General features: G+C 43.7%; 1 protein-coding gene across 1 annotated transcript in view; it reads left to right on the plus strand.

Moving 5' to 3' along the window:
• Window positions 1–256: 256 nt before the first annotated feature.
• The window catches only part of INTS1 (integrator complex subunit 1), a 173740-nt gene continuing 147589 nt past the window's right edge, over window positions 257–26407 (plus strand). Inside the window, 9 exon segments of the mRNA XM_040356702.1 lie at window positions 257–388; window positions 4073–4152; window positions 7338–7430; window positions 8063–8130; window positions 9613–9903; window positions 15184–15380; window positions 18416–18553; window positions 21264–21423; window positions 24914–25019. Of these exon segments, the coding sequence (XP_040212636.1) occupies window positions 7405–7430; window positions 8063–8130; window positions 9613–9903; window positions 15184–15380; window positions 18416–18553; window positions 21264–21423; window positions 24914–25019 (986 nt within the window). The 5' untranslated portion in view covers window positions 257–388; window positions 4073–4152; window positions 7338–7404.

The following is a 26407-nucleotide window of genomic DNA, read 5'->3' on the forward strand; positions in this document are numbered from 1 at the left end:
AGATATCATTCTACAACACACGTTGTTGTCACTACAATGACTGTCCAGCTGCTGTGGAACCACAAGTCCCAGCATTCTCTGGCTGCGCACAAGGGACCTGGAACTCTGCAACAGCTGGAGCGCCAGTGCGCCACAGCGAGCCTCACAAACTGAAACCAAACTACGCCGCTTTCCCGCCACGTTACGTCGGGGAAGCCCTGTGAGTGAATGGAACGCACAGGAAGCGATGTTTCTTGACGTCCAGGCGACGTTCCCCGTGACGTACGGTTCCCGGAAGTAGGGTTCACTCGGTAAATGTGGCGATTGTTGTTGTGGTGAGGAGCCCCAGGTGCGCCCCCTGGCACCTCCTGTCTCTGTACCCCGCAGTACGGCTCTTGCGGCATTGCAGGTAAGCGCTGTACAGCGAGGTGGGGGAGGGAGGTTTGCGCATGGAAGCCGGTGTGAGGCCAATACCGGGGGCTGGGACAGAGCAGGCCTCAGCATTGTGTGGAGGTCTCCTAATACAATAGGCTTAGCCAGAGCTACGTCACCTGAGGAGAACTGCAAGTGTCAGCATGCCCTTTGAAGTGAATGGGGTGCCCTGTTTGCATTGCATGAAAAATGGGCGCAACAATACGCATTCCGACTACACCAGGTGTGAATGGGGCATAAAGCCGGTGTTCTGTCGATATGTGGCAGCCGTTGAAAATTGCCCGCTCAGGGGCACATCGTAGGAGCCGTAGACGGGCGATACAATTTCTATGGCACAAGTTAAGGCTACGCAAACAGCGCAGGGATACCGTATTTGTCATATTGTGCCTTGGCGTGGCGCCGCTGGTTCACAGCAAGGCACAATGTGACATCTATGGTGTCCCCCCGCTCTTTGCATAGCTTTTAATTGTGCCTGTGAAATGGCATCGCCCGTCCAAAAAAATAAAAACAAAACTCCTAGGATGTGCGCATGCACTATGGTGCCGTCACTCCAACTGATCGGCAACTCAGCTGGAGTGGCATTTCCGTTCCGCGCATGCGTGGGCACTTTTCGACGGAGGGCACAAATCGATAGAACGCCGGGTGTACACTACAGTTTGTTTTGGTTGCACAGAAAAAAAAAACTGACCGCTCCGGTTAGTTCAGAGATCCCCCCCCCCGCTGAGCTGTTGTGTTCTGACAGAGGGACGCCCCCGCCAGTACACTCCGATCATCGCTCTCTGCCATTGGCTGACCTCTCTGATCAGGAGCCAGTCTGCTGCTGGTTTTCTAACATTCTCGTCTGACAGAGGTCAACCAAATATCCGGCTTCTATTAGACGCACCGACATACACATGAGCAGAAGGTCAGCCGTTATATTTTATACCTCCAAATGTCTCCCGGCATTCTGCCCGTGTGTATGGGGCTTTAGGTTGGGTTCACACTGTTGCGGGTGCCAGAATGCATGTAAATCACACGTGTCCCCGCCCCCGCTGCCAAAACACGCAGCTCTTTTGAAGACTCTCATGGGTACCATTGAATCCTAATGCCACCTAATCGTGTTATAACCTATGTTGCAAAAGCATCATGATGTTCCGTGTGGTCACATTTAAATAAAAAGGGTCAGGGACTTTTCTCCCTGCCATAAACACTTTTAAATTAAATGGGCTACTGTGCCGGAGCAAACGTGGCACCACCTCAGTGTGAGCACTATTGTCTGGCACCAGAGGTGGCTCTAAGCTTTGTGAGGCCTTAGGCAAAACTTGACATGGGGCCCCACTCACACCCATGATGGGGGGAAAAATAATTCAAGCACAAGAGCCTCTTCCCAACAACTCTGGTCGGTGGTTGTGGGGGGCAGGGGGCTTATTGGAATCTGGAAGACCCCTTTAACCAGTTGGCCCCCAGATCCTGCTCTTTAATAACTAAGGGGTGGGGGTCACCTGGTGATCCCGCCCCCTTGTGATGTCATTGACTGAGGGCATGCTGGGTCATTGACGTCACAAGGGGTGGTGTCACCGATATTCATTGGTTGTTAGGGAAGCTGATGGCCCCGCTCCTGAGTCAGAGCACAGCAGCGTTAAGGTCTTCTGTCCCTCAAAACTGGGGTAACACATTGGGTAAGTTAGGTGGCCGCGAGGCCCCTGTTAGTGTGAGGCCTAATTAAAGAGCCGCCTCTATCTGGCACTGTTTTCATCTGCTGTGGTAACCGAAGCAGGATGAAAGTCATATTAATCACTTTGTTTTTTTTAAGTATATGTAAACAATCACCCATTTAGTTTTAGATAGAAATGAAAGGAAAATATTTGTGTTTACATTTAAAAAAAAAAAAAAAGAAGCTTTTTAAGTGATCACATTCCCTCTGTTCTCAGCGCCATAAGAGGAAGGGAGGAGAAACAGCAGTACACTGGTCTTCCCATTAATTGGCTGTGCAGGGGGTGCGTGTCAGGACAAGCCTGATCATTGGAGGCGAGCAGGCTGAGTTCTCAGCACAGCTAGAGAACTGACCATGCTGTGCTCCCATGTCTCGTGTGGTGAGTTTTTAATAGGAAAGCAGAGGGACCGGCAGGAACACCAGGGATTTCACACAAAGGAAGCAATACAAAGAGAACAGGATACTTCCTCATACAAGTACATGGTACAGCAGGCTCATATCAGGAATAGGAAGTGTTGGGCTTACAAATTCATTAAAAGGGTAAGTCCACCTTTACAGAAAAATTTGTATGGCCTTAAAGGGGAATTAAACCCCCTATCCTTTACAGCCAAGGAAGCTGCTTCTGTTTGATCTGCAACTGCCATGGTGCTGCACATGTGATCAGTTTTGACACCAGACATTTGATGGTTTGACAGTTTGGTTGAGGCTACAAGCAAATGTGACAGCAATCCCAACATTCCAGGAAGGAACAGAAAACAGTTTTTTGAAACTAAAAAAATCGATCGGTTTTGTTACGCTTTAGGATTTACTGCTGTTCATGGGCTCTGGGCGTCAGCAAAATGGTAGCAATGCTGGAGGCAATTTACAGCACACATTAATTTTGGTAGCATATTAATGAGGAATACGTTCCTTGCTAAAGAACATTATTTTTATCAAGTTGCTATGAGCAAAGTTCTGCTTCACCTTTACAGAAAAATCTGTAAGGTGAACTTATACAGGACCCCGTCGGCGATATCCCCTTCTGAGCCCTGATATCACCGCCTCATCGGACCGGGGCTTAGAAATTCCCTCAACATTCTCTCTACTTCTTCCCCGCTGACAAGATGGGCTACGCGGGATCTGATTGGTCGGCGCCGTCCATGTGACAGCGCCGACCAATTAGAATGCTTGGAGATTAACCTAAGGGGATTTCCAAGCCCCGTTCCGGTGAGGTGGCTATAGCAGGGCTTAGAACGGGAGATTGCCGTGCTGCATAGCATACTAGCTCATTATGAAGTACTTACCTGAGATCGAAGCCCCCGCATCCGACCTCCTTCGCCTCCTCTGTCGCCGCCATCTCTCCCGGAGTGACTTCTGGGAATCGCGGCTCCAGCACTGTGACTGGCCGGAGCCGCAATGACGTCACTCCCGCACATGCATGCGGGTGCCACCACTAATGGCACTAATTTTCATCGGACAAACCGATCGTGTTTGGGCCCCATCTGTCTTTTTTCCATTGGTGAAATAAAATAGAACATGTTTTACATTTTTCCTATGGATAAAAAACCGAAAGAAAAATCCGCTCAGCTTTGTGGAACTCCATCGGAAAAAAAAAATCCACGCATGCTCAGAATCAAGTCGACGCATGCTCGGAAGCATTGAACTTCATTTTTCTCAGCACGTCGTAGTGTTGTACGTCACCGCGTTTTGGCACAGTCAGATTTTTGACTGATGGTGTGTAGGCAAGACTGATGAAAGTCAGCTTCATCAGATATCGGGGGAAAAAATCCATCGGATTAGATTCCATCAGATATCCGATCGTGTGTACGAGGCTTTAGGGTTTACAACCACTTGAAATTAATGTTGTGTCTGAAGCAAACCGCATATACATACCGTGTATAATTTTTGTGTATTGTTTTAACAGTTTTTCTATAAATCTTTAACAAAAGTCTTTTGTATGTTTATTTGATTTATGCTTTTCATTGGCAGATTAAAAAAAATGTAAACTGCTTCAGCAACCCAATAGACCTTAATACCGTAATATGAACCAGAAACCTTTGGCAGATAAGGTATTAATTTTTTCTCCTTTCTTTCCTTTCTCTCTCTCCTTGCTTTATTTCTTGCTCTCGCTCATCTTGCTCACCTGTGCTCACACTCTTTTTCTCTTGTGCCCCCTTTCTCTCTGGGTACTCCCTCTCTCTCTGTGTTGCTCCCTCTCTCTCTGTGTTGCTCCCTCTCTCTCTTGTGTGCTCCCTCTCTCTCTTGTGTGCTCCCTCTCTCTCTTGTGTGCTCCCTCTCTCTCTTGTGTGCTCCCTCTCTCTCTTGTGTGCTCCCTCTCTCTCTTGTGTGCTCCCTCTCTCTCTTGTGTGCTCCCTCTCTCTCTTGTGTGCTCCCTCTCTCTCTTGTGTGCTCCCTCTCTCTCTTGTGTGCTCCCTCTCTCTCTTGTGTGCCCCCTCTCTCTCTCGTGTGCCCCCTCTCTCTCTCGTGTGCCCCCTCTCTCTCTCGTGTGCCCCCTCTCTCTCTCGTGTGCCCCCTCTCTCTCTCGTGTGCCCCCTCTCTCTCTCGTGTGCCCCCTCTCTCTCTCGTGTGCCCCCTCTCTCTCTCGTGTGCCCCCTCTCTCTCTCGTGTGCCCCCTCTCTCTCTCGTGTGCCCCCTCTCTCTCTTGTGTGCCCCCTCTCTCTCTCGTGTGCCCCCTCTCTCTCTCGTGTGCTCCCTCTCTCTCTCGTGTGCTCCCTCTCTCTCTCGTGTGCTCCCTCTCTCGTGTGCTCCCTCTCTCTCTCTCGTGTGCTCCCTCTCTCTCTCTTGTGTGCTCCCTCTCTCTCTCGTGTGCTCCCTCTCTCTCTCTCTCTCGTGTGCTCTCTCTCTCGTGTGCTCTCTCTCTCTCTTGGGTGCCCCTCTCGCTCTCTTGGGTGCCCCCCTCTCTCTCTCTCTTGGGTGCCCCCCTCTCTCTCTCTCTTGTGTGCCCCCTCTCTCTCTTGTGTGCCCCCTCTCTCTCTCTCTTGTGCCCCCCTCTCTCTCTCTCTTGTGTGCCCCCTCTCTCTCTCTTGTGTGCCCCCTCTCTCTCTATTGTGTGCCCTCTCTCTCTCTCTTGTGTGCCCCCTCTCTCTCTCTCTCTTGTGTGCCCCCTCTCTCTCTCTCGTGTGCCCCCTCTCTCTCTCTCTCTTGTGTGCCCCCTCTCTCTCTCTCTCTCTTGTGTTCCCCCTCTCTCTCTCTCTTGTGTTCCCCCTCTCTCTCTCTCTTGTGTTCCCCCTCTCTCTCTTGTGTTCCCCCTCTCTCTCTTGTGTTCCCCCTCTCTCTCTCTTGTGTTCCCCCTCTCTCTCTCTTGTGTTCCCCCTCTCTCTCTCTCTTGTGCCCCCCTCTCTCTCTCTCTTGTGTGCCCTCTCTCTCTCTCTTGTGTGCCCCTCTCTCTCTCTCTCTTGTGTGCCCCCTCTCTCTCTCTCTCTCTCTCTCTCTCTCTTGTGTGCCCCCTCTCTCTCTCTCTTGTGTGCCCCCTCTCTCTCTCTTGTGTGCCCCCTCTCTCTCTCTCTCTTGTGTGCCCCCTCTCTCTCTCTTGTGTGCCCCCTCTCTCTCTCTTGTGTTCCCCCTCTCTCTCTCTTGTGTTCCCCCTCTCTCTCTCTTGTGTTCCCCCTCTCTCTCTCTTGTGTTCCCCCTCTCTCTCTCTTGTGTTCCCCCTCTCTCTCTCTTGTGTTCCCCCTCTCTCTCTCTTGTGTTCCCCCTCTCTCTCTCTTGTGTTCCCCCTCTCTCTCTTGTGTTCCCCCCTCTCTCTCTCTCGTGTGCCCTCTCTCTCTGGGTGCTCCCTCTCACTCTCTGGTGTTTGTGTGCATGGGCACATAGGCTAACACGCAGGGGGGTTTAGAGGCAATAAAAAAAAAAACGCATGATGCCCCTAACAGCAGCGGTAACATCTTGCGGTGTGCATGAGGCCTTCTGCGCTGAGCTTCTAAAGAAAATGCTTTTTGCCTGCCTGTTATTACTTTGGCTCACTGGCACAAAACATGTAGGGTAATGAGAAGTCATAATAAGGTCTTAATGCCTTTTCTGTGTCAGTGCTCCAGTGTGTTCCAAAGCAAAAGATGTCAGCACTCAGCACTATGCAGTTAACATTTTCAGAAGGAAACCTCGGCATTGGTAGTATCCACATTTCTGTTATGAATTAATCATTTTTACAGCTTGGTGTTCTTGATGAAAGTCATGGAAAGATGCTGAAATGTTACTTATTGAAGTACATTGTTAAGCTAAGACACACTCATGTAACATTCTGGATCAGACATGAAAATCATGTAGTACAGTATGTAATAATGATTTGTTTTCCACTTTATTATCTTATGTAGTTTTTGGGATCAGTATTTTTCCATCCCATGTTAAGGACTCACACTGGTAGTCGGGCTGCCATTGAATTGGATAATGCTAATCATGATCAGTTTCGTTACAATGCACTCCTATTGTAATAGTTAGATGCACCATGTTCTGTTAAACTGGATCTAGACCAATTCATTAAAAGTCAAGTATATTTCTAGTGAGTACATACATTACAGGAGCTATTGCAGAATTTACTTTAAAAAATATTTAGTTTTTTCACTTTCATATTTCCAAATACTCTCTCTTCCATATTTTTGCTATCCTGTCCAGGGGTCATTTCACTAACAGTTGTGGCATGCGATATTTTTGTGTTTTTTTTTTTGTTTGTTTTTTACTGCACGTGATAATAAGTCAATTCCTTTTTTTTTTATATTTGGTAATGTTTCAAAGAATGACATACATACATACAGTGTTAGATGTACTAGTACCATGGTTTTCAAACTGCGGCCCGGGGGCCGTTTGTGGCCCTTTATCTTGCCCTTGGGGCAATTATTCCATCAAATGACACCATTGATGGAGCATTCCCACTACTGACATCATCAATAGGGCACTATTCTCCTCATTGATAAACAATGTGGCACTATACCTCCCATTAAAAACACTGATGGGGTACAGATGATGGGGCATTTTCTACTCCCATCCGGCCCTACCTCCTAAAGCCTGAAGGACAGTAAACCGGCCTTTTGCTTAGAAAGTTTGGAGAACCCTGTACTAGTAGATTTGGATACACTTACACATTGAAGCCAAATTCCAGCTAACACTATATAAACAGTTACAGCAAACGTTTTTTTTTTCCTTTTGGGATAAAGGTTTTTCATTAAAAAAGCTGATCATTGTAAGCACCCCTGTTAGTAGTAAATGGTTTGCTTCAACCCTCTAACTGCTACATCTGCAGGGCAGCTTGTTCTTTTGAAAAACATCAGACTTACTGGCCAGATCACCCGTGGAAAATTAAGGAAAGAATGGCTAAAAAAAAATCTAAGAACTGGTAAGCTGTTGTATGATAAATGTTTTCTTTTGGGTTTAATACCGCTTTAAAGTAAATTCATAAATACAAAAAAATAAAAATAAAACCCTCCAAAAAACACATTTGTTATTTCCTATGGTACAGGCAGTTAATATTTTAGGAATATAAAAAATAGCAATGAGGGGAACTTTGCACTGGCCAGTAAGTTAAAAGAAAACAATATATCAGTTTAAAATGATACAAAAAAAATGAAATTCACACAACAGGCAATAAATGCAAGGCTGCAAGCACCTAAAATAATAAATACTAACGCTATATTGATACGCATTTATTGACTAGCACAAGGTTGAAACATTTTAAAGCTATAATTCTGCAGGCATACATGTGAACAATTTATAGATATCCCCTTATTTCGCTGTACTTAGTTTATTTGATAGTAACTCTTACAGCTAAAAGTCAGATGTGATAGGCCTTCAGAGGTCTTACAGTTGCTGCCCTCTCCATTACCTAAACTTTTGCTGTTAATACATGCGGTTTTCCTTTTCCCAAGTTTAGTAGAAGGTTGCAAAATGCGCTTTATTGTATTAATACCTTATACAAATCACAGCCTAAACAGTCTGTCATTTATCTTTTATCTCTGTATTTATTCAAAGTATAAACGAGATGAATCGTCCAAAGGCAACCACTGTGCGTCGGCCCAGCTCAGCTGCAAAATCATCCGGTAAGATGTAAATTTTAAGCTAAAGAGTTTCTATTCACGTAGCTGTTACATCTATGACTTGATTCTGCTGGCGCTGATCTTGTTTATGATTGGCAAAGCTTACAATGGACATATCAGAATCCAGATTAAAGGGGTTGTAAAGGTACAATTTATTTTTTTCCTAAATAGCTTCCTTTACCTTAGTGCAGTCCTCCTTCACTTACCTCATCCTTCCATTTTGCTTTTAAATGTCCTTATTTCTTCTGAGAAATCCTTACTTCCTGTTCTTCTGTCTGTAACTACACACAGTAATGCAAGGCTTTCTCCCTGGTGTGGAGTGTCGTGCTCGCCCCCTCCCTTGGACTACAGGAGAGTCAGGACGTCCACTAACACACAGCTCCTTTCTCTATCTGCAACGTAGAGACCGTCTTGACTCTCCTGTAGTCCAAGGGAGGGGGCGAGCACGACACTCCACACCAGGGAGAAAGCCTCGCATTACTGTGTGGAGTTACAGACAGAAGAACAGGAAGTGAGGATTTCTCAGAAGAAATAAGGACATTTAAAAGCAAAATGGAAGGATGAGGTAAGTGAAGGAGGACTGCACTAAGGTAAAGGAAGATATTTAGGGCAAAAAACATGTAAATGAACTGTAGTGTGTTTCTGCAAAAAGCACCACAAAACAGAGGTGTGACTCCGGCCTGAGATGTTTAGTAACATAATGGGGTTAAAAAAACAAAAATAAGTACAAAAAGAGCAAATAATCGCTACTGTAAGGGGTTAATTTTTTACTATGAGACCGTGAAAGTAATATTTACAGTAGCGATTTGCTTTTTTGCACTATAAAGGGCTAATTTATTTATTTTTTAACCCCATTATGTTACTGGCCGATTAATCGATTATGAAAATTGTAATCGATTAATTTCATAATCGATTAGTTGTCGATTAATCGATTAGTTGTTTTGGCCCTAATTAAACCGGCAATGCTCTGTGATAAGCCATGATTTACATACACTATAATCCCCACTATACAAAATCACACAAGGAATAAAGGTTGGTATATCTTCGACTTTATACATATGTGAAGGCACAAGAAAATATTACTGCAGGAACAATTATAAAGAAGAAAAACGTATTTCACAATGTTTTTATTTTTTATTTGAATGCTTTTGTTTCTTTTTTAAAACATGGAACAAAAAGATTGCAATAACACTGTGCTAGAGAATGTAAGTATATGACGCCATACATGTGTGCAATCAATAAGGTAATGAAAGTGCAAATGGGACATATTCCAGCAAAGGTTGCATGCAGGTAAAATACGGAAAAAAATACCCTGATTTAACTTTTAATTTTAAAATTCTCCTTTAAATAAACTGATGATCATCATCATCATCATCATCTATTTGCATGCATGTTTAGTCGACAGTTCAGTTACATCTTATGTTGCTATATGTTTTCTTTAGTTGTAATTTGTATGTATATTTATTCCCTTTCTTTCACTTGCAGGTCATGCGCCTCCAGGAGATTTTATCGCTCTGGGCTCCAAGGGACAAACCAGTGACTCCAAAGCCCCCTCCAATCTTCTTAAGCCAGCTGCTTCTGGCCTGACCTCTGAACGGAAGCGAGAGGCCTCAGCTGCATTAGCCAGCACTTCAGGACTGCCTGGGCTCAGTAAACGGCCCAAACTTTCATCCACTACCCCTTTGACTGCCTTAGGGCGATTGGCTGAGGCAGCTGTAGCCGAGAAGAGAGCGATCTCTCCATCTATCAAAGAGCCATCTGTTGTCCCAATTGAAGGTGCCAATGACTGTTTACTCTAGAACATGTTCTGTATTTGCTTGGGATTGAATATGCAGTGCAGGTCAACAAGTAGTTTCTTAGATTGCACACACACTGTTTATAAGTATCTTTTGCTGTTTTCATTCCTGGCTCTAAAGTTGACTTCAGCTGTTTATTTTTATTTTTATAATGTCATGACCTGCAGTATTACTAGTAGTTTATGAATCTTCAAAGACATTTTCACCACTATAGTGTGTATGTATGTGTGTGTGTATATATATATATATATATATATATATATATATATATATATATACACACATACACACTTTTTTTTTTTCCAACATGCTCATTTCATTGGTCAGGTTTAATAGTTCATGGGATTTGTAGTTTTTTGGAGAGCAATGTACGTAACTGAAATATACATGCACTGCTCATAACCATGAAGTGAAGGAAAGAGAGCATAGGGCATTAAACAATTATTTACCTTATGGCCCCGCTTTTCACTGGCCCCAGTGTGAAAGCAGCTTTAGAGTATAATTTTCATACTAGTGCACCAGCAGAGCCGATCCTTGCATCTTGAGATACTAGCACTGCTTATCCAATACTGGTATAGATTCTGTGTCACACAATGGAAGGGTGCATTGGGCTTATTGGTTCCAGAGCTTTAGACAAGAACTGAGGGGCACCAGTTTTCATATTTAACCACTTATAGCAGGGCATATGCCCCAGAGGTCTCATGCAAGTCGCAGTAATTTAAGGGTGACAAAGGAAAGATTTTTATCTTTTTCTCACGGAGTTGGCACAGTTATAAAACTGTGCAAACTCTGTGAGAAAAATATAAAAATCTTTCCTTTGTCACCCTTAAATTACTTTAATGTACCTTGCCATCCAGGTGCTCAAATTCCTGGAAACGCCTGGGATTTTACAGGCCAGGGATTTTCAATTCAACCCTCCAAGGCATCGTTTACACTTACGGTCAGGGGCAGCAAGTTTTAGCTCCCACCTTAGGCCCCTTTCACAGTACTGTAACTTCAAAGTTGCCCGATTTTTACCATGATTTTGCGGAAATGATGTTGCTGCGATTGGCGGCCGCGAATTCACGGAATGCTTGTGTAAGTGGCATCAAAATCGGACTAAAGTAGTGCAGGGACGAATAATATGAATGGTTGTCATTGGAAATCAATGGAAACGACTCGTCATGCTACTTTGCCATCACAAATCGTGGGACAAGTCGTATAGGTGTGAAAGGGGCCTTAAGCTAACAGGGTGGCTCAATGTGATGGTACATATGGCTCTGTAAAAAATACACCCAAACTCGGAACCCTCCAAGTGTACAGGTGCATCGTTTTTCAAAGGGCAATAAGGGTCAACGATCCCTTTATCATTCACATACTTGATCAAAAAGAAATGATTCACATCCCTGCTTTAGCCCTGGTTCACACCAGTATGATTTGTCCTGCAATTTGACAGTTCCAATTGCTGACAATGGAACCGTTTAAACCGATACGTCTCTAAAAAAGGATCCTGCGCTACTTTTTTCTGCTTTCATTGGGACTTGCATAGACTTCTGTTAATTTAAAGCGGAGTTCCGGCCACAATTTCACTTTCTAAATATAAATACCCCTGTAATACACAAGCTTAATGTATTCTAGTAAAGTTAGTCTGTAAACTAAGGTCAGTTTTGTTAGGTTGTTACAGCATTTAGACACTTTATAAAATAGAAATTGACTGGGGCCATCTTAAGTGTGGGCATCATGAAGCCAGACTGTATGACTTCCTGGATTTCAGCCTTGCAGATCTCGCACATGCTCAGTGCTGCACAAGCAGTGTAATAGGTTTCAGATCAGGTTTCAGCACCTGTACTGTCCAAGTCACATGATTCTTCGAGACTGGGGAGTGCACAGACTCCTGGAAAGTTACACCCACTACATTCCCAGGAGTCTGTGCGGTGAAGCTTAAGCACCTAGGTGCAGGAAGAGGGAAGATTAACTATTCTGCCTAGCAACAACACTTTGAAGGCATCTAAAAAAAAAAAAAAAATTTCTTAAAGGACTAATGACATTTTTTTAAAACTACTGATGTAATGTTATATTCATGGGTGGAACTCCACTTTAAGTTGCAAGCCGCAATGAAATCGGAGGTGCAAATCGCAACTGATCTGCAGCTTTGAAATTGTGCTGAAGTAGCACCACAGCCTGAAACATCCCCAGATACAAACGTATGCTGCATGTTTATACAGGGAGTGCAGAATTATTAGGCAAGTTGTATTTTTGAGGATTCATTTTATTATTGAACAACAACCATGTTCTCAATGAACCCAAAAAACTCATTAATATCAAAGCTGAATATTTTTGGAAGTAGTTTTTAGTTTGTTTTTAGTTTTAGCTATTTTAGGGGGATATCTGTGTGTGCAGGTGACTATTACTGTGCATAATTATTAGGTAACTTAACAAAAACATATATATACCCATTTCAATTATTTATTTTTACCAGTGAAACCAATATAACATCTCAACATTCACAAATATACATTTCTGACATTCAAAAACAAAACAAAAACAAATCAGTGACCAATATAGCCACCTTTCTTTGCAAGGACACTCAAAAGCCTGACATCCATGGATTCTGTCAGTGTTTTGATCTGTTCACCATCAACATTGTGTGCAGCAGCAACCACAGCCTCCCAGACACTGTTCAGAGAGGTGTACTGTTTTCCCTCCTTGTAAATCTCACATTTGATGATGGACCACAGGTTCTCAATGGGGTTCAGATCAGGTGAACAAGGAGGCCATGTCATTAGTTTTTCTTCTTTTATACCCTTTCTTGCCAGCCACGCTGTGGAGTACTTGGACGCGTGTGATGGAGCATTGTCCTGCATGAAAATCATGTTTTTCTTGAAGGATGCAGACTTCTTCCTGTACCACTGCTTGAAGAAGGTGTCTTCCAGAAACTGGCAGTAGGACTGGGAGTTGAGCTTGACTCCATCCTCAACCCGAAAACGCCCCACAAGCTCATCTTTGATGATACCAGCCCAAACCAGTACTCCACCTCCACCTTGCTGGCGTCTGAGTCGGACTGGAGCTCTCTGCCCTTTACCAATCCAGCCACGGGCCCATCCATCTGGCCCATCAAGACTTACTCTCATTTCAGCAGTCCATAAAACCTTAGAAAAATCAGTCTTGAGATATTTCTTGGCCCAGTCTTGACGTTTCAGCTTGTGTGTCTTGTTCAGTGGTCGTCGTCTTTCAGCCTTTCTTACCTTGGCCATGTCTCTGAGTATTGCACACCTTGTGCTTCTGGGCACTCCAGTGATGTTGCAGCTCTGAAATATGGCCAAACTGGTGGCAAGTGGCATCTTGGCAGCTGCACGCTTGACTTTTCTCAGTTCATGGGCAGTTATTTCGCGCCTTGGTTTTTCCACACGCTTCTTTGCGACCCTGTTGACTATTTTGAATGAAACGCTTGATTGTTCGATGATCACGCTTCAGAAGCTTTGCAATTTTAAGAGTGCTGCATCCCTCTGCAAGATATCTCACTATTTTTGACTTTTCTGAGCCTGTCAAGTCCTTCTTTTGACCCATTTTGCCAAAGGAAAGATAGTTGACTAATAATTATGCACACCTGATATAGGGTGTTGATGTCATTAGACCACACACCTTCTCATTACAGAGATGCACATCACCTAATATGCTTAATTGGTAGTAGGCTTTCGAGCCTATACAGCTTGGAGTAAGACAACATGCATAAAGAGGATGATGTGGTCAAAATACTCATTTGCCTAATAATTCTGCACTCCCTGTAGAGACAGATTATGTAAGAGTAAATACACACACTATATCAATCAAGAATAACATACATAAGTTGAAAAACACTCCATTATTGTGCTTGGTTCATGCTGAGTGGCTTTGTTTAATTTGCGTGGTTTGTCCACATGAAGCTTTACATCAGAGGTTCTCAACCTTACTAGTGCCGTGACCCCTTGATAAAATTTTCCATTTTGTGGGGACCCCTAACAGTAAAATGTGTGCCCCTACCCCACGGAAATTTAGTGCTCCCTGAGTCCCTTTTCTTTTCTCCCATCCCTCTCTCTAGCTGTCTTTCTTGTACTTTCTCTACTTTTTCTTTGTTCCTCCCCTCTTTTCATCTCCCTTCCATGTATTTTCTTTTTTTATTCCTTCTCTTACTCCTTGGTGGGGGAATGGGATGAGTGGCAGTGCTGGTGGGGAGTTGGGGTGAGTGGCAATGCTGGGGGGAGTTCTGATCGGCCAACTTAGGTGCTCTTGATCAAGGTCATCTGCTGATCTGAGAACTGTAGTGGGGACTTTTAATGGCAACTATAATCACAGAGGTAGTGTTACTCACTGTGTCTCCGGCTCTGTGGTGTCTTGCAACAGTGACACCTATGCTGAAATCAGGAGATAGGGTCTCCTTCAGCCCCTCCCACTTAAAATTCCTCACCAGTCAGCTGACCTCTAGTCTCTGCCCTCTACCCATGCCGTAAACTGAATGGGTGGCTGCAAAGAGGCTGAGTGGGCAGCCGCGGGCTCCAGTAACAGCCCAGCTGGGCGGCAACAGGCTCCAGGGACACAGGCTGGGTGTCCACAAAAAAGCTAGGCGAGGAGCGCAGTCTTCAGAAACAGCCCAGGATTTGGTGACCCCCTGGCAAATCTTCATTTGACCCCCAAGGGGGTCCCGACCCCCAGGTTGAGAACCACTGCTTTACATGCTAATAGATGTACCCCTTAGGGCCCATTCAAACCTAGTTGGCCCTATTCGTTGTGTTTAACTTGCGTTATGTCACATCTTAATGTTCATTGTGCGAAGGCGGCCTGTTTATTTGAAATGCACCACAACAGACCAAATCCTACACTGTTTTTATTTTGTAATTCAGCACACTGCATGAGTGCCAGGAGCATTGCTTTATTATGTTGAGATCCAGATGAAATTGAGTGGAATCTCAACATGTTAACAGGTGTAATTTGTTTGTTACTGCAACTCTAAGGTAAGAATGGGCCCTTAGAACAAGGTATTGTCACAGCCCGGGATGATTTGGGTAGCAGCCCCTACCCAAAGGTGGTTTGAAAGCACTACTTGAGCTACCTACTGTGCATGGAATCAAGGGAAATTTCAATTACTTTCAGTGGACTGCCTTACTCTTGGTCGGTTGCAGAGTTTCTGAGAATGCATTAGTAATTTTCCTACTATTTTGCTTAGCATCAGGAATTGTTTTTTTTTCTTCAAACATCTGTACTTTTCAGTAAAAGGCCTGATAATCCTTTCTTCCCCTTCTTTCAGTTCCCCCAGCATCTCTGCTAGATGATATTGAGGCATCTGAGCAAGAAGGCAATGATGACCGGATTGAAGGAGTACTCTGTGGAGCAGTGAAGCAACTTAAAATGACCAGAGCAAAACCAGATCCTACATTGTACTTAAGTTTAATGTTCCTGGCAAAAATGAAGCCCAATATATTTGCAACAGAGGGTGTCATAGAGGTGAGGCTTGTCTTTATGTACATGCATATGGATGTTTTGGCGCATGTTTGCATATTAAGGCCCATTCACATAATGTGCAGTTACCTATGCTTTTCCTCACGTATAAATGCAGGTAACTGCACTGACTAGGGTTGCACCAATAAAGGTATTAAGCATTTGCCCAAATACTTGAGCAAATGCTCCTATACCTGAAACTGATACCTTTGCAGTGTGATTTGAGCCCATACAAAATGAATAGGCTCAAATTGCATTAATTTTGAATGTGCGCAAAGGTATCGGTATTCTGTATCAGTGTACTCGCCTGTGCAAATTGTAGACTCAATTTCCTGTTCTTAGCTGACAGGAGTGGCACCTGGTGTGGTCTTTTGCTGCTGTAGCCCATCTGCTTCAAGGTTCCATGTAATGTGGATTCAGAGATGGTATTCTGCATACCTTGGTTGTAACGAGTGGTTACTGTATTTGAGTAACTGTTGCCTTTCTTTCATCTCGAAACAGTCTGCCCGTTCTCCTCTCACATCAACAAGGCATTTTCATCCACACAACTGCCGCTCGCTGGATATTTTCTCTTTTTCTGACCATTCTCTGTAAACCCTAGAGATGGTTGTGCATGAAAATCCCACTAGATCAGCAGTTTTTTAAATAGCAACTCAGACCAGCCTGTCTGGCACCAACAACCATGCCACCTTCAAAGCCACTTAAATCCCCTTTCTTCCCCAATATGATGCTCAGTTTGAACTTCAGCAAGTCATCTTTACCACGTCTAGATGCCTAAATGCATTGAGTTGCTGCCATCTGATTGGCTGATTAGCAATTTGTGTTACCAAGCAATTAAACAGGTGTACCTTTTGAGTGTAATTTGTGAGAACTTTCTATGGTACCATTATTGTAAGTTAGTTCTTGTAATATGCCACTACCTAAGGGTTTTACTGTCAGAGGTTTGTGTCATTTGAGGAGTTTTCATTGTAAAACTTCTTACAAGCTAGTTTTATTTTTCAGATATAAGTTGAGCTCCAGGCAGAGAGTCTAATACAGGGGTGATATATACGTGTAAACTGTCTTATCTGCTAAAGCATTTTTTATTCTGCTTAGCTAGCCTTGTGATCCAAGAATCCCTTCCAGATAGCTACTACCTTACCTCCAGTAAGAGTGGCTTTACACAACCCCGCTGCTCTTTTGCTAAAGGGCGACTTAACCCGTGGTTGTTGTGCAGGTCAGCTGCTCTTTCCTATAGACTTCTATGTTGTCTTGCGGTTTTGGTGTGGTTTCAGAAAGCGCACCAAAACTTCTGCATGCTGCTTCTTTGGTGCACTTTCTGACATCGCACCATCGAGTGATCCCTTTTATAGGGAGACTCGATCGATGATGTCAATCCTACAGCCACACCCCCCTACACTAGTAAACACACATACACAGTGATCCCTAAATGTTACAGCGCCTCCTGTGTTTAACTCCCAAACTGCAACTGTCATTTTCACAATAAACAATGCAATTTAAATGCATTTTTTGCTGTGAAAATGACAATGGTCCCAAAAATGTGTCAAAATTGTCCGAAGTGTCCGCCATAATGTCGCAGTCACGAAAAAAAATCGCTGATCGCCGCCATTACTAGTAAAAAAAAAAAAAAAAAAAAAAAATGCAAAAAAACTATCCCCTATTTTGTAAACGCTATAAATTTTGCGCAAACCAACCGATAAACGATTATTGCGATTGTTTTTACCAAAAATAGGTAGAAGAATACGTATCGGCCTAAACTGAGGAATTTTTTTTTTTTTATATATGTTTTTGGGGGATATTTATTATAGCAAAAAGTAAAAAATATTGCATTTTTTTCAAAATTGTCGCTCTATTTTTGTTTATAGCGCAAAAAATAAAAACCGCAGAGGTGATCAAATACCACCAAAAGAAAGCACTATTTGTGGGGAAAAAAGGACGCCAATTTTGTTTGGGAGCCACATCGCACGACCGCGCAATTGTCTGTTAAAGCGATGCAGTCCCGAACTGTAAAAACCCCTTGGGTCTTCAGCCAGCATATTGGTCCGGGGCTTAAGTGGTTAAAGGGGTTGTAAAGGTTCGTCTTTTATTTTCTAAATAGGTTCCTTTAAGCTAGTGCATTGTTGGATCACTAACCTTTTCCTTTGATTTCCCTTCTAAATGTTTTTTTTCTCTGTTTGAATTTCTCACTTCCTGTTTCTCCTCAGTAAGCTTTCCACCATCATCCAAGCGGTGGGAAGTCATTTAGAACAGCTTACTGAACACCTTACTGAGGAGAAACAGGAAGTGAGAAATTCAGACAAAGAAAAAAAAAACATTTAGAAGGGAAATGGAAGGAAAAGGTAAGTGAACCAACACTGCACTAGCTTAAAGTAACCTATTTAGAAAATAAAAAATGAACCTTTACAACCCCTTTAAGTTCACCTATCCCTTTAAAAAATAAAGTGGTTGTAAATCCTTACATGTACCCAGTGTGACTGGCCTCAGTGATACACACAGATGAATGAATCCTCTTACATAAGTTGCACCTGTTTATTTGCAGTCGTTTCTCTTTACATCCATTCAAAGTCCAGAATTTATAAAGCTTGTCTGTGCTGTCAAAAAAAAGAGCTGAAATTATACTCTGCGGAGCTCAGTGAGGACAGCTCATTGGAGAGAAGAAACGCACCCCTTCACACAGAACACAGGAACAGAGCTGAGGCTGTCAATCAGCTGCAGTTCTCTCCCCTCTCACATTTTCTTTGTCTTCTTGGGGTCAGGAACACTTGTCAGAAGTGATTCATGCTGATAGCAGAGGAACAAAGCAGCAGCCAGAAATTACACGTAATGTTGTTATTTGAGACAAGTACGTTTTAGAAGAATATACTTTGTTCATATTTCATGTCTGAGATCTACAACCACTTTAAGTGATTTTTGTTTATCATTGATACAATACAGATTTTTCATTTTTGCTCTATTTGCCTGGAGCTCAGTTGGTTATCTCTAATATCCTTTTGTATGATCAGTTTCTTGATTGTTAGTATTGATGTATGCTTTTGTTTCAGGCTTTGTGCAGCATGCTGCGAAGAGATTCTACAATAAATTTCAAAGCCAAAGGCAACAGCTTGGTGTCCGTTCTGGCCTGCAATCTTCTAATGGCAGCCTACGAAGAAGATGAAAACTGGCCGGAAATATTTGTAAAGGTTGGAAAGATGCAAAATGAAAGATAGCTTTAAAGTAGATGTTCATATTTTTAGTTTTCGTCTAAATGGATAGGTTTCAGTTAAGTGTTACTAAACCCAGGACTCTGCATTGACTATGTCTGGTCTCCCACAGTACACAGAACATGGAAATGCAATTATTTTAGTAAATATAAACTGCTAAATGCCTTTTTGTCATCAGCAGTATATAGCAGTCCTGTGACTTCTATCAGTGTCTGGTTAAAGCTTGTAGGAAGAGTTTTCATTCTACTCTGACTGTCGTATTAGACTGCAGGACCCCTGACCCTCTGTCTGGACAGTGCTGATTGGCCCTATACTGATTACATGCACCCTTTTAAGAAAAAGAAATACACACCAAATTGAGCATATGCAGAGTGACTCCTAAGGCTCTGTTCTATCAGGAGATGGATTGAGGACAGTGGACAAAGGGGAGGATCAGAGAAAATAGGATCAAACAGCCTTTTTACTTAATACAGAGGATTACCCCTTAGGTTCCACAGTGCGTATTACAAGCATGCTTTACTACATATACTTGCTGATTTTACTGTTGTGGGTTTAGTAAGACTTTCATTTTTGAACCGTCCAGCTTCTTTTCTCTTTTAACTGTTACAGTGGATACTTCTGGCATATAAGCATTGCCTGTAGAAGTAGAATAACGTTTTCTCTTTAATACATCACAGGACGCCTTCATATACATGATGGGTTATCCTGCCACTTTCAGTTCAATGGACACTGGTTCTCCTACACCGTTGTATCTTAACTGCATATTTACGCTGGCCGCTAGGGGCGTGTACGCTGATTTACGCCTAGAATATGTAAATCAGCTAGATACGCCTATTCACGAACGTACGCCCGGCCGTCACAGTAAAGATACGCCGTTTTTTCTTGTGGAAAAAAAAGATACGCCGTTTACGTAAGGGGTTTTCAGGCGTAAAGATAAACCGCCAAAAAGATGGCGCAGCCAATGTTAAGTATGGACGTCGGAACCGTGTAGAATTTTTCAAGTTTTACGTTGTTTGTGTAATGCGTCCGTGAATGGGGCTGGCCGTAAGTTACGTTCACGTCGAAAGCATTGACGATTTGCCGACGTGATTTGGAGCATGCACACTGGGATACGTCCATGGAGCATGCGCCGTTCGATCGGAACGTCATTTACGTGGGGTCACACTTAATATACATAAAACATGCCCACAGCTTCAACATTTGAATTAGGCGGGCTTACGTTGGCCCTAATACGCTACGCCGGCGTAACTTCGGCCGCAAAATCTTTGAGAATGCCATACTCACCTCTCAAAGTTACGGCGGCGTAGCGTATAGGAGATACGCTACGCCCGCCTAAAGGTATGTTAATTTAGCCCGTTGACTTTAACAGCATGGTTGTTTAAGCCAGGGTCTTAAGAGGCAGGGGGAGTATCTGATTTTGTCAGTCCTACCCTGCTGAAGGCTAAAAAGGTGACTTTAAGGAGATTTACCCCAGGACAAGTCTTATTTTTGCCTTGTGTGAGGCTCCAACCTCATAAATATGTTGTGGGTCATATCCTGGCGTCTCTTTAATCTCAAATTGTCCTTCAGTACGGTCAAAGGTCAGATTTCGGCTTTGGAAGTTCTTCTTTTGAAGACCCATTGCTTTGCATTCCTTGGTGTGCACCTGTGTACAGGGAATCATGTGTTGTTCCACCGGCTAAGACTTCTGACTTGGTGGGACCTCAATGTAGTACTCCTGTATTGCATAAATCACTATTTGAACCGGGGTATTCCCTTGGTCCTTGTGACGCGGAAAGGTTATTTTTCTGGTTGACATTGCTTTGTCTTTCAGAGTTTCAGAACTGGCTGCTCTTTCCTGTAAGGAATGGTTTCTGGTGCTCCACCACAACATGTTGGTTTTATGACCTCAGCCGTCCTTTTTACCTAAGGTGGTCTCTTCATTCCATCTTAACCAGAAAATTGTGTTGCCTTCTTTCTGTCTTACATCTCACACATCGTGTGGTTCATGCAGTCAAGATTTACCTGATAACAGCTGTTGCAGTTTGTCAGTCCGATTCTTTTTTGTACCTCCCAAAGGAAGGGTCACGCAGCTTCCAAATCTACCATCCGTCATCTTATCTCTCAAACCTATAATCTAATGGGCAAAGTTCCTCCATTCTCGGTGATGGCTCATTCTACCAGGCGTATTGGTGCTTCCTGGTATATTTAACCTCAGGCTCAGGGTTGTAAGGCGGCTAAGTGTTCATCAGTTCAAAGTTTTACCAAGTGGACATTTGGACTTGAGCAGATGCCACCTTTGTCAGAGGGTCTTGCAGGCAGCTGCGTGAGACTATAACCTGTTCTAGTTGGGTTATTTAGGACCTAATGGCTTGTTGTCCTCCCCTCATTTTCAGTGTTTTGGGACATCCCTATCGTAATGGATATGCAGAGACCCAGTGTTCTTGGATGTCTGATAAAGAAAATGGGATTTTTGGTTTACCTGTTAAAACATTTTTTTGGAGTATATCCCAAAACACAGGGATCCCACCCCTCTTTCTTTGTTTCATGGCTTGCTACAAAACCAGGCCATGGATGGCTGTGAGGGATTATAAATGAACAAGCATTCCTGTGTTTTTATGTTTTTATGTAAGTTACAATTCTGATTCTTTGATTTTACTGAAGATGTTTATACACAGTTGTGTGATTTACATGTATTGTTTTTCTTTAGGTTTACATAGAAGACTCTTTAGGAGATCGGATATGGGTGGACAGCCCTCACTGCAAGACTTTTGTGGAGAACATTCAGACTGCATTCTGCACTAAAATGCCCCCCAAAAGCATGGCAGTGCTTGGAGAGGCTGGCCGAGTTGCAGGAGACCTCAGTGCTGGTATTACCGCTTGTAACTTATCTTGTTAATACTAACTATAGCCTCACTTTTTGAAGTTGAAATTTTTAAGGCTAGAATGTCAACTGTGCTTTCTTTTACAGTGAATTAATGCACACTGTGTTTAAGCTGATCTCCAGATTTCACTTAACCACTTCCATACCAGGCACTTACGCACCATCCCGCCCAAGCCAATTTTCATCTTTCAGCACTGTCGCACTTTGAATGGCAATTGCGCGGTCATGCTACACTGTACCCAAACATAATTGGCGTCCTTTTTCCCCCACAAATAGAGCTTTTCTTTTGGTGGTATTTGATCACCTCTGCGATTTTTTATTTTTTTTGTGCAACAACTAAAAAAAGACTGAAAATTTTGAAAAAAAATTACGTTTTTATTTTTTTCTGTTAATTTTTTTGTAAATAAGTAAGTTTTCTCTTTCAATTACGGGCACTGATATGGCGGCACTGATGGGCACCGATGAGATGGCACTGACGGGCACAAATGAGGTGGCACTGATTGGCGGCGCTGGTATGCGGCACTGATGGGCACTCATAGGCGGCACTGATGGGCACACATAGGTGGCACTGATGGGCACACATAGGTGGCACTGATGGGCGGCACTGGGCACTCATAGGCGGCACAGATGGGCACTCATGGGCGGCACTTATGGGTGGCACTGATGGATACTTATGGGTGGCACAGATGGGCACTGATAGGTGGGCACTGGGCATGGATGGGCACTGTGGGGTGGCACTGATGGACACTGTGGGGTGGCACTGATGGACACTGGGGTGGCACTGATGGACACTGTGGGGCAGCACTGATTCCCATGTTGCCAGTCAGTGCCCATTTGTGGGCACTGATTGGCATCTTTTTTTCTTTTTTTTAATGCTTTTTTCAGCCTTTTTTTTTCCCAGCCTTTTTTATTTTATTTGCCCTTCCCTGGTGGTCCAGGGTGGGCTTCCCTGGTGGTCCAGTGTGGCGATCCGAGGGGGGGCTGCGCTGATAAACAATCAGCGCGAACCCCCCCTGTCAGGAGAGCCGCCGATCGGCTCTCCTCACTCGCGTCTGTCAGACGCGAGTGAGGAAGAGCCATCAACGGCTCTTCCTGTTTACATCGTGATCAGCCGTGGTTGGACACGGCTGATCACGTGGTAAAGAGCCTCAGCCGGAGGCTCTTTACCGAGATCGGAGATGCAGGGTGTCAGACTGACACCCCGCATCACCGATCGCCGCGCTGCGCGCTCCCACGGGCGCGCGCGGCATGAAATCCTGCAGGACATCCATGGACGTCCTGTCAGGATTGTGTAACCACTTCCCGGACGTAAATCGGCCATAGGCCGGGCGGGAAGTGGTTAAAGAAGAAATCTGCCCACCTCTGCAAAAATTAAAAGCCAACAGCTACAAATACTGCAGCTGGTGACTTTTAATAATAGGACGCTTACCTGTACTGGAGTCCAGCGATGTTGACACCGCAGCTGATGTTTCCATCCACTGTTGGGTGCTGCCGCTCCCATTGCAGTATGGCATTACATATTCACGCCGGGTCCCTACTGTGCACTGTTGCGCTCTCCTACTGGCCCAGCAGCGGGGGAAGGGGGAGGAGGGAGCTGAGTTGTGACGTAATTCTCCACGGCCCGGACTCCTGGAAGTGGGGACATGATACCTGTCAAAGACAGTTATCCGCCCCCTCCTCCCTCCTGAATGGTGCCAAATGTGGCACCGTAGGGGCGGAGGAAACAAATGAGTGGAAGTTACACTTTTGGGTGGAACTCCGCTTTAACTTTAAATAGTTTGTTTGGACAGTTGCAGTGGCTGTGGGAGCACTGTTTAAACTTTATAGCCACAGCCACACTAAAAGTATTCTATGAATTACTACAAGGCTTCCTCTGTTGGGCTGAGGTGGAGCTTATGATGTAATCAGCTCGCCTCTCTGCCTCAGCCAATCAGAGAAAGCTTTTTATTAATTTGTAAAATACAAAGTTTGCATTGAATGGCTGAGCAGCGCTCAGCTCAACTTTTTGTTCTGGGAGTGGGACGGGAAGGTCTCATACCGCTGCCAGAACACAGTGCTGTGTTCTGTATGTAGCTGAGGCCACATACAGTTTATACTACACTCCCAGCCACTGCAACTGAAGTAAATAGTTTGTTTAGACAAAGCTCATTCAAACAAACTATTAAAAGTTAAAGGGTTTGTTAACCCAAAATGTCATATTCTTGATATCTGCCTGCTCTACCATGTGCTTCTACGAAAAAGTCTCCTGCTCACATTGCATTGTTTGTGTGAAATCCCTGGTGTTCCTGCCAGTCCCTCTGCTTTCCTATTAAAAACTGACCACACTAAGCAGGAAAGCACACCATAGTCAGTTCTCTAGCTATGCTGGGAACTCAGCCTGTTCTCCAGTGATCAGTCCCTGATACCTCCCACCTGCATAGCCTTTTACTGGGAAGTGCAGTGTGCTGCCGTTTCTCTTCGCCTAGGTCTTATGCAGCTGAGAACATAGGGAATGTGATCACTTATAGGAAAGGGGGAAAAATACATTTATAATTTTTTTTTTTATATCCATACACAAATGTTTTGCCTTTAAAGTGGATGTCACAATGTAGAGAATATGATTTCCTATCATCTGTGCCCAGTCTTGCCACACAGAGTTAATCCAGCGCTGAGCAATCCTCTTTTTATTGTTCAGTGAAACAAAACAGACTTCCAGATAAAGACCAAAGTCCTTGCTTGAGTGACAGGTTATTTACATATCTCGTGCACTAGCTTGCAGACATGCACAGCTTCTTGTCTATGTATATTTTGATGGCTGTTTACACTGAACTGTGGATCACCCCATATTTTGAAAACATTTAATCAAAACACAGGAAAGGCGGCCAATCCTGGGAGAGCTGGACGGGAGAGGAGAGGAGGAGAGGGGAGGGGGATGTGAATTGTGCACTTCACAGAAGCTCTGCATGTCTGCAAGCTAGTGCACGAGATATGTAAATAACCTGTCACTCAAGCAAGGACTTTGGTCTTTATCTGGAAGTCTGTTTTATTTCACTGAACAATAAAAAGACGATTGCTCAGCGCTGGATTAACTCTATGTAGCAAGACTGGGCACAGATGATAGGAAATCTGTTACTCTACATTGTGATATCCACTTTAATTTCTAGTTTAAACTGAATGTGTTTTTATAATCACTTTGAATGAATCCTGGAGATCAGCGTTAAGACAGACCATTAATTTTGAATAGGCTGCCAATGTACATCAACATACAAAAAAAAAATGCACATGGCCCTTCTTACAATGTACCACATAGTATATGCTGTGGTACGTTGTGCAATAACTGTTACTGTACATTGAATGGCACTGCAATGCATTGTATTTTACCACATGCCTTGCTGCTGTGTGAGTCTAAATGGCCCCTTGATGTCTCTTTTATTGTTGATCATACAATTCATAATCCAACAACTGAAATAAAAATATTTATTGCATTGTTACACCAGGCAACAGTCCTCACCCATCCTTGACAGAGGAGGAGGATAGTCAAAGCGAGCTACTTATCGCTGAGGAAAAGCTAAGCCCTGAGGAGGAGGAACAGCTAATGCAACGGTATTTTATCTCTTCCTTAGCAATTTTATTCTCAGGATATGTTAAAATTCCATGGGTGGTTATTGGGCTACTTTGTGCTGTTCGTGGTTTCAGACTGCTCCTTAAAAAAAACATATGCTGTATCCATTACATTTCTTATTACTCAGTGTCAAGCAAACTTTGCAGCTCCTGAATAAAGTTGAATAATGCCCTTGCTATAGGTGTTAGTCCATTTACTTACCATTTGAAGGCTGACTGGAATACTCCCAGGACTTTGCTAAGTGAGGCCTAGTCATCACTGCTCACCTCCACTATCACAGGAGTGAGCTCTTTCTCTGATTCAAACCCACTTGCATGCTTTTTTCTCTCCCCTGATGCAGTAGATCTGAGTTCATCTTTTGAGAGCTCACTACTGTGATAGTGAAGGTGAGCAGTAACATCAAGGCCTCACTTAGCAATGCCTTGGGAGTGTTCCATGCAGGCTTCAGCAGGTACGTATATGTCCTACACCTATAGCAAGGGCATTATTCAACTTTGTCACATCGGCACAGTTTGCTTTAATCTACATGCACTCGTTATCTGCAAAAGCAATTTTTTTTTGTAAAGGTGAACTAACCCTTTAACCTATTATGGTCCACTGTGTGCAAGTCTGTGTTCTGGTAATTCACAAGGTTGTACGTGTGCTGTGGGTAAATGCTGCTTATTTTACATATGTAGGCAGTTAAGGGAAAGTGTATATCCGCCAGCACATACTGGATATGCACACTAACACGAATTGTGTATTTTCTGTCAGTAGGCAGTTATCAACAGCAATGGTAAGAGAAAGGGCCCAAAAAATGAACACATTGACTCCCAGCTAATGTTTTGGTCATTTGACCATGGTCAACTGACACTAACCTGCACAGTCTAAATACATTTGTCTCCTTCTGCCCTTTACAGGCGGTCCCCGGGTTACAAACAAGATAGGGTCTGTAGGTTTGTTCTTAAGTTAAAGTCGGAACAGGTACAGTACATTTTTTAAGTGTAGCTACAGCCCAAAAAAAAGATTTTTAAGCTTTTTGGATAGCATAGGGAAGGGTTATCACCCCTGTAACGTTTGTTTTGCTGTCTGTGCCGCTGTTCAGAAGATTTCACCTCACTTTCTGTCCCAATCACAATTGGATTTTGAAAATTTTGGGTTGTTGTGGAAACAAGGATTGGTGATAAATTCTCAGTGGAGGTACCTTTTACCCATAATAACTCTTACAGGAGTGAATTTCCTTTCCTCTGGGTAGATTTCCTCTCACTTCCTGTTGTCTCCCCCCATTTGTAAGTAGGAGTATTTGTAATTTTAGATGTTTGTAACTAGGGGACCGCCTGTACCGTCACAGAAAAAATGCTCTGCAACTATGTACCCTAGATCTCTGTAG

The sequence above is a fragment of the Rana temporaria genome, chromosome 6 (assembly GCF_905171775.1).
Source record: "Rana temporaria chromosome 6, aRanTem1.1, whole genome shotgun sequence".
Taxonomy (NCBI): Eukaryota; Metazoa; Chordata; class Amphibia; order Anura; family Ranidae; genus Rana; species Rana temporaria.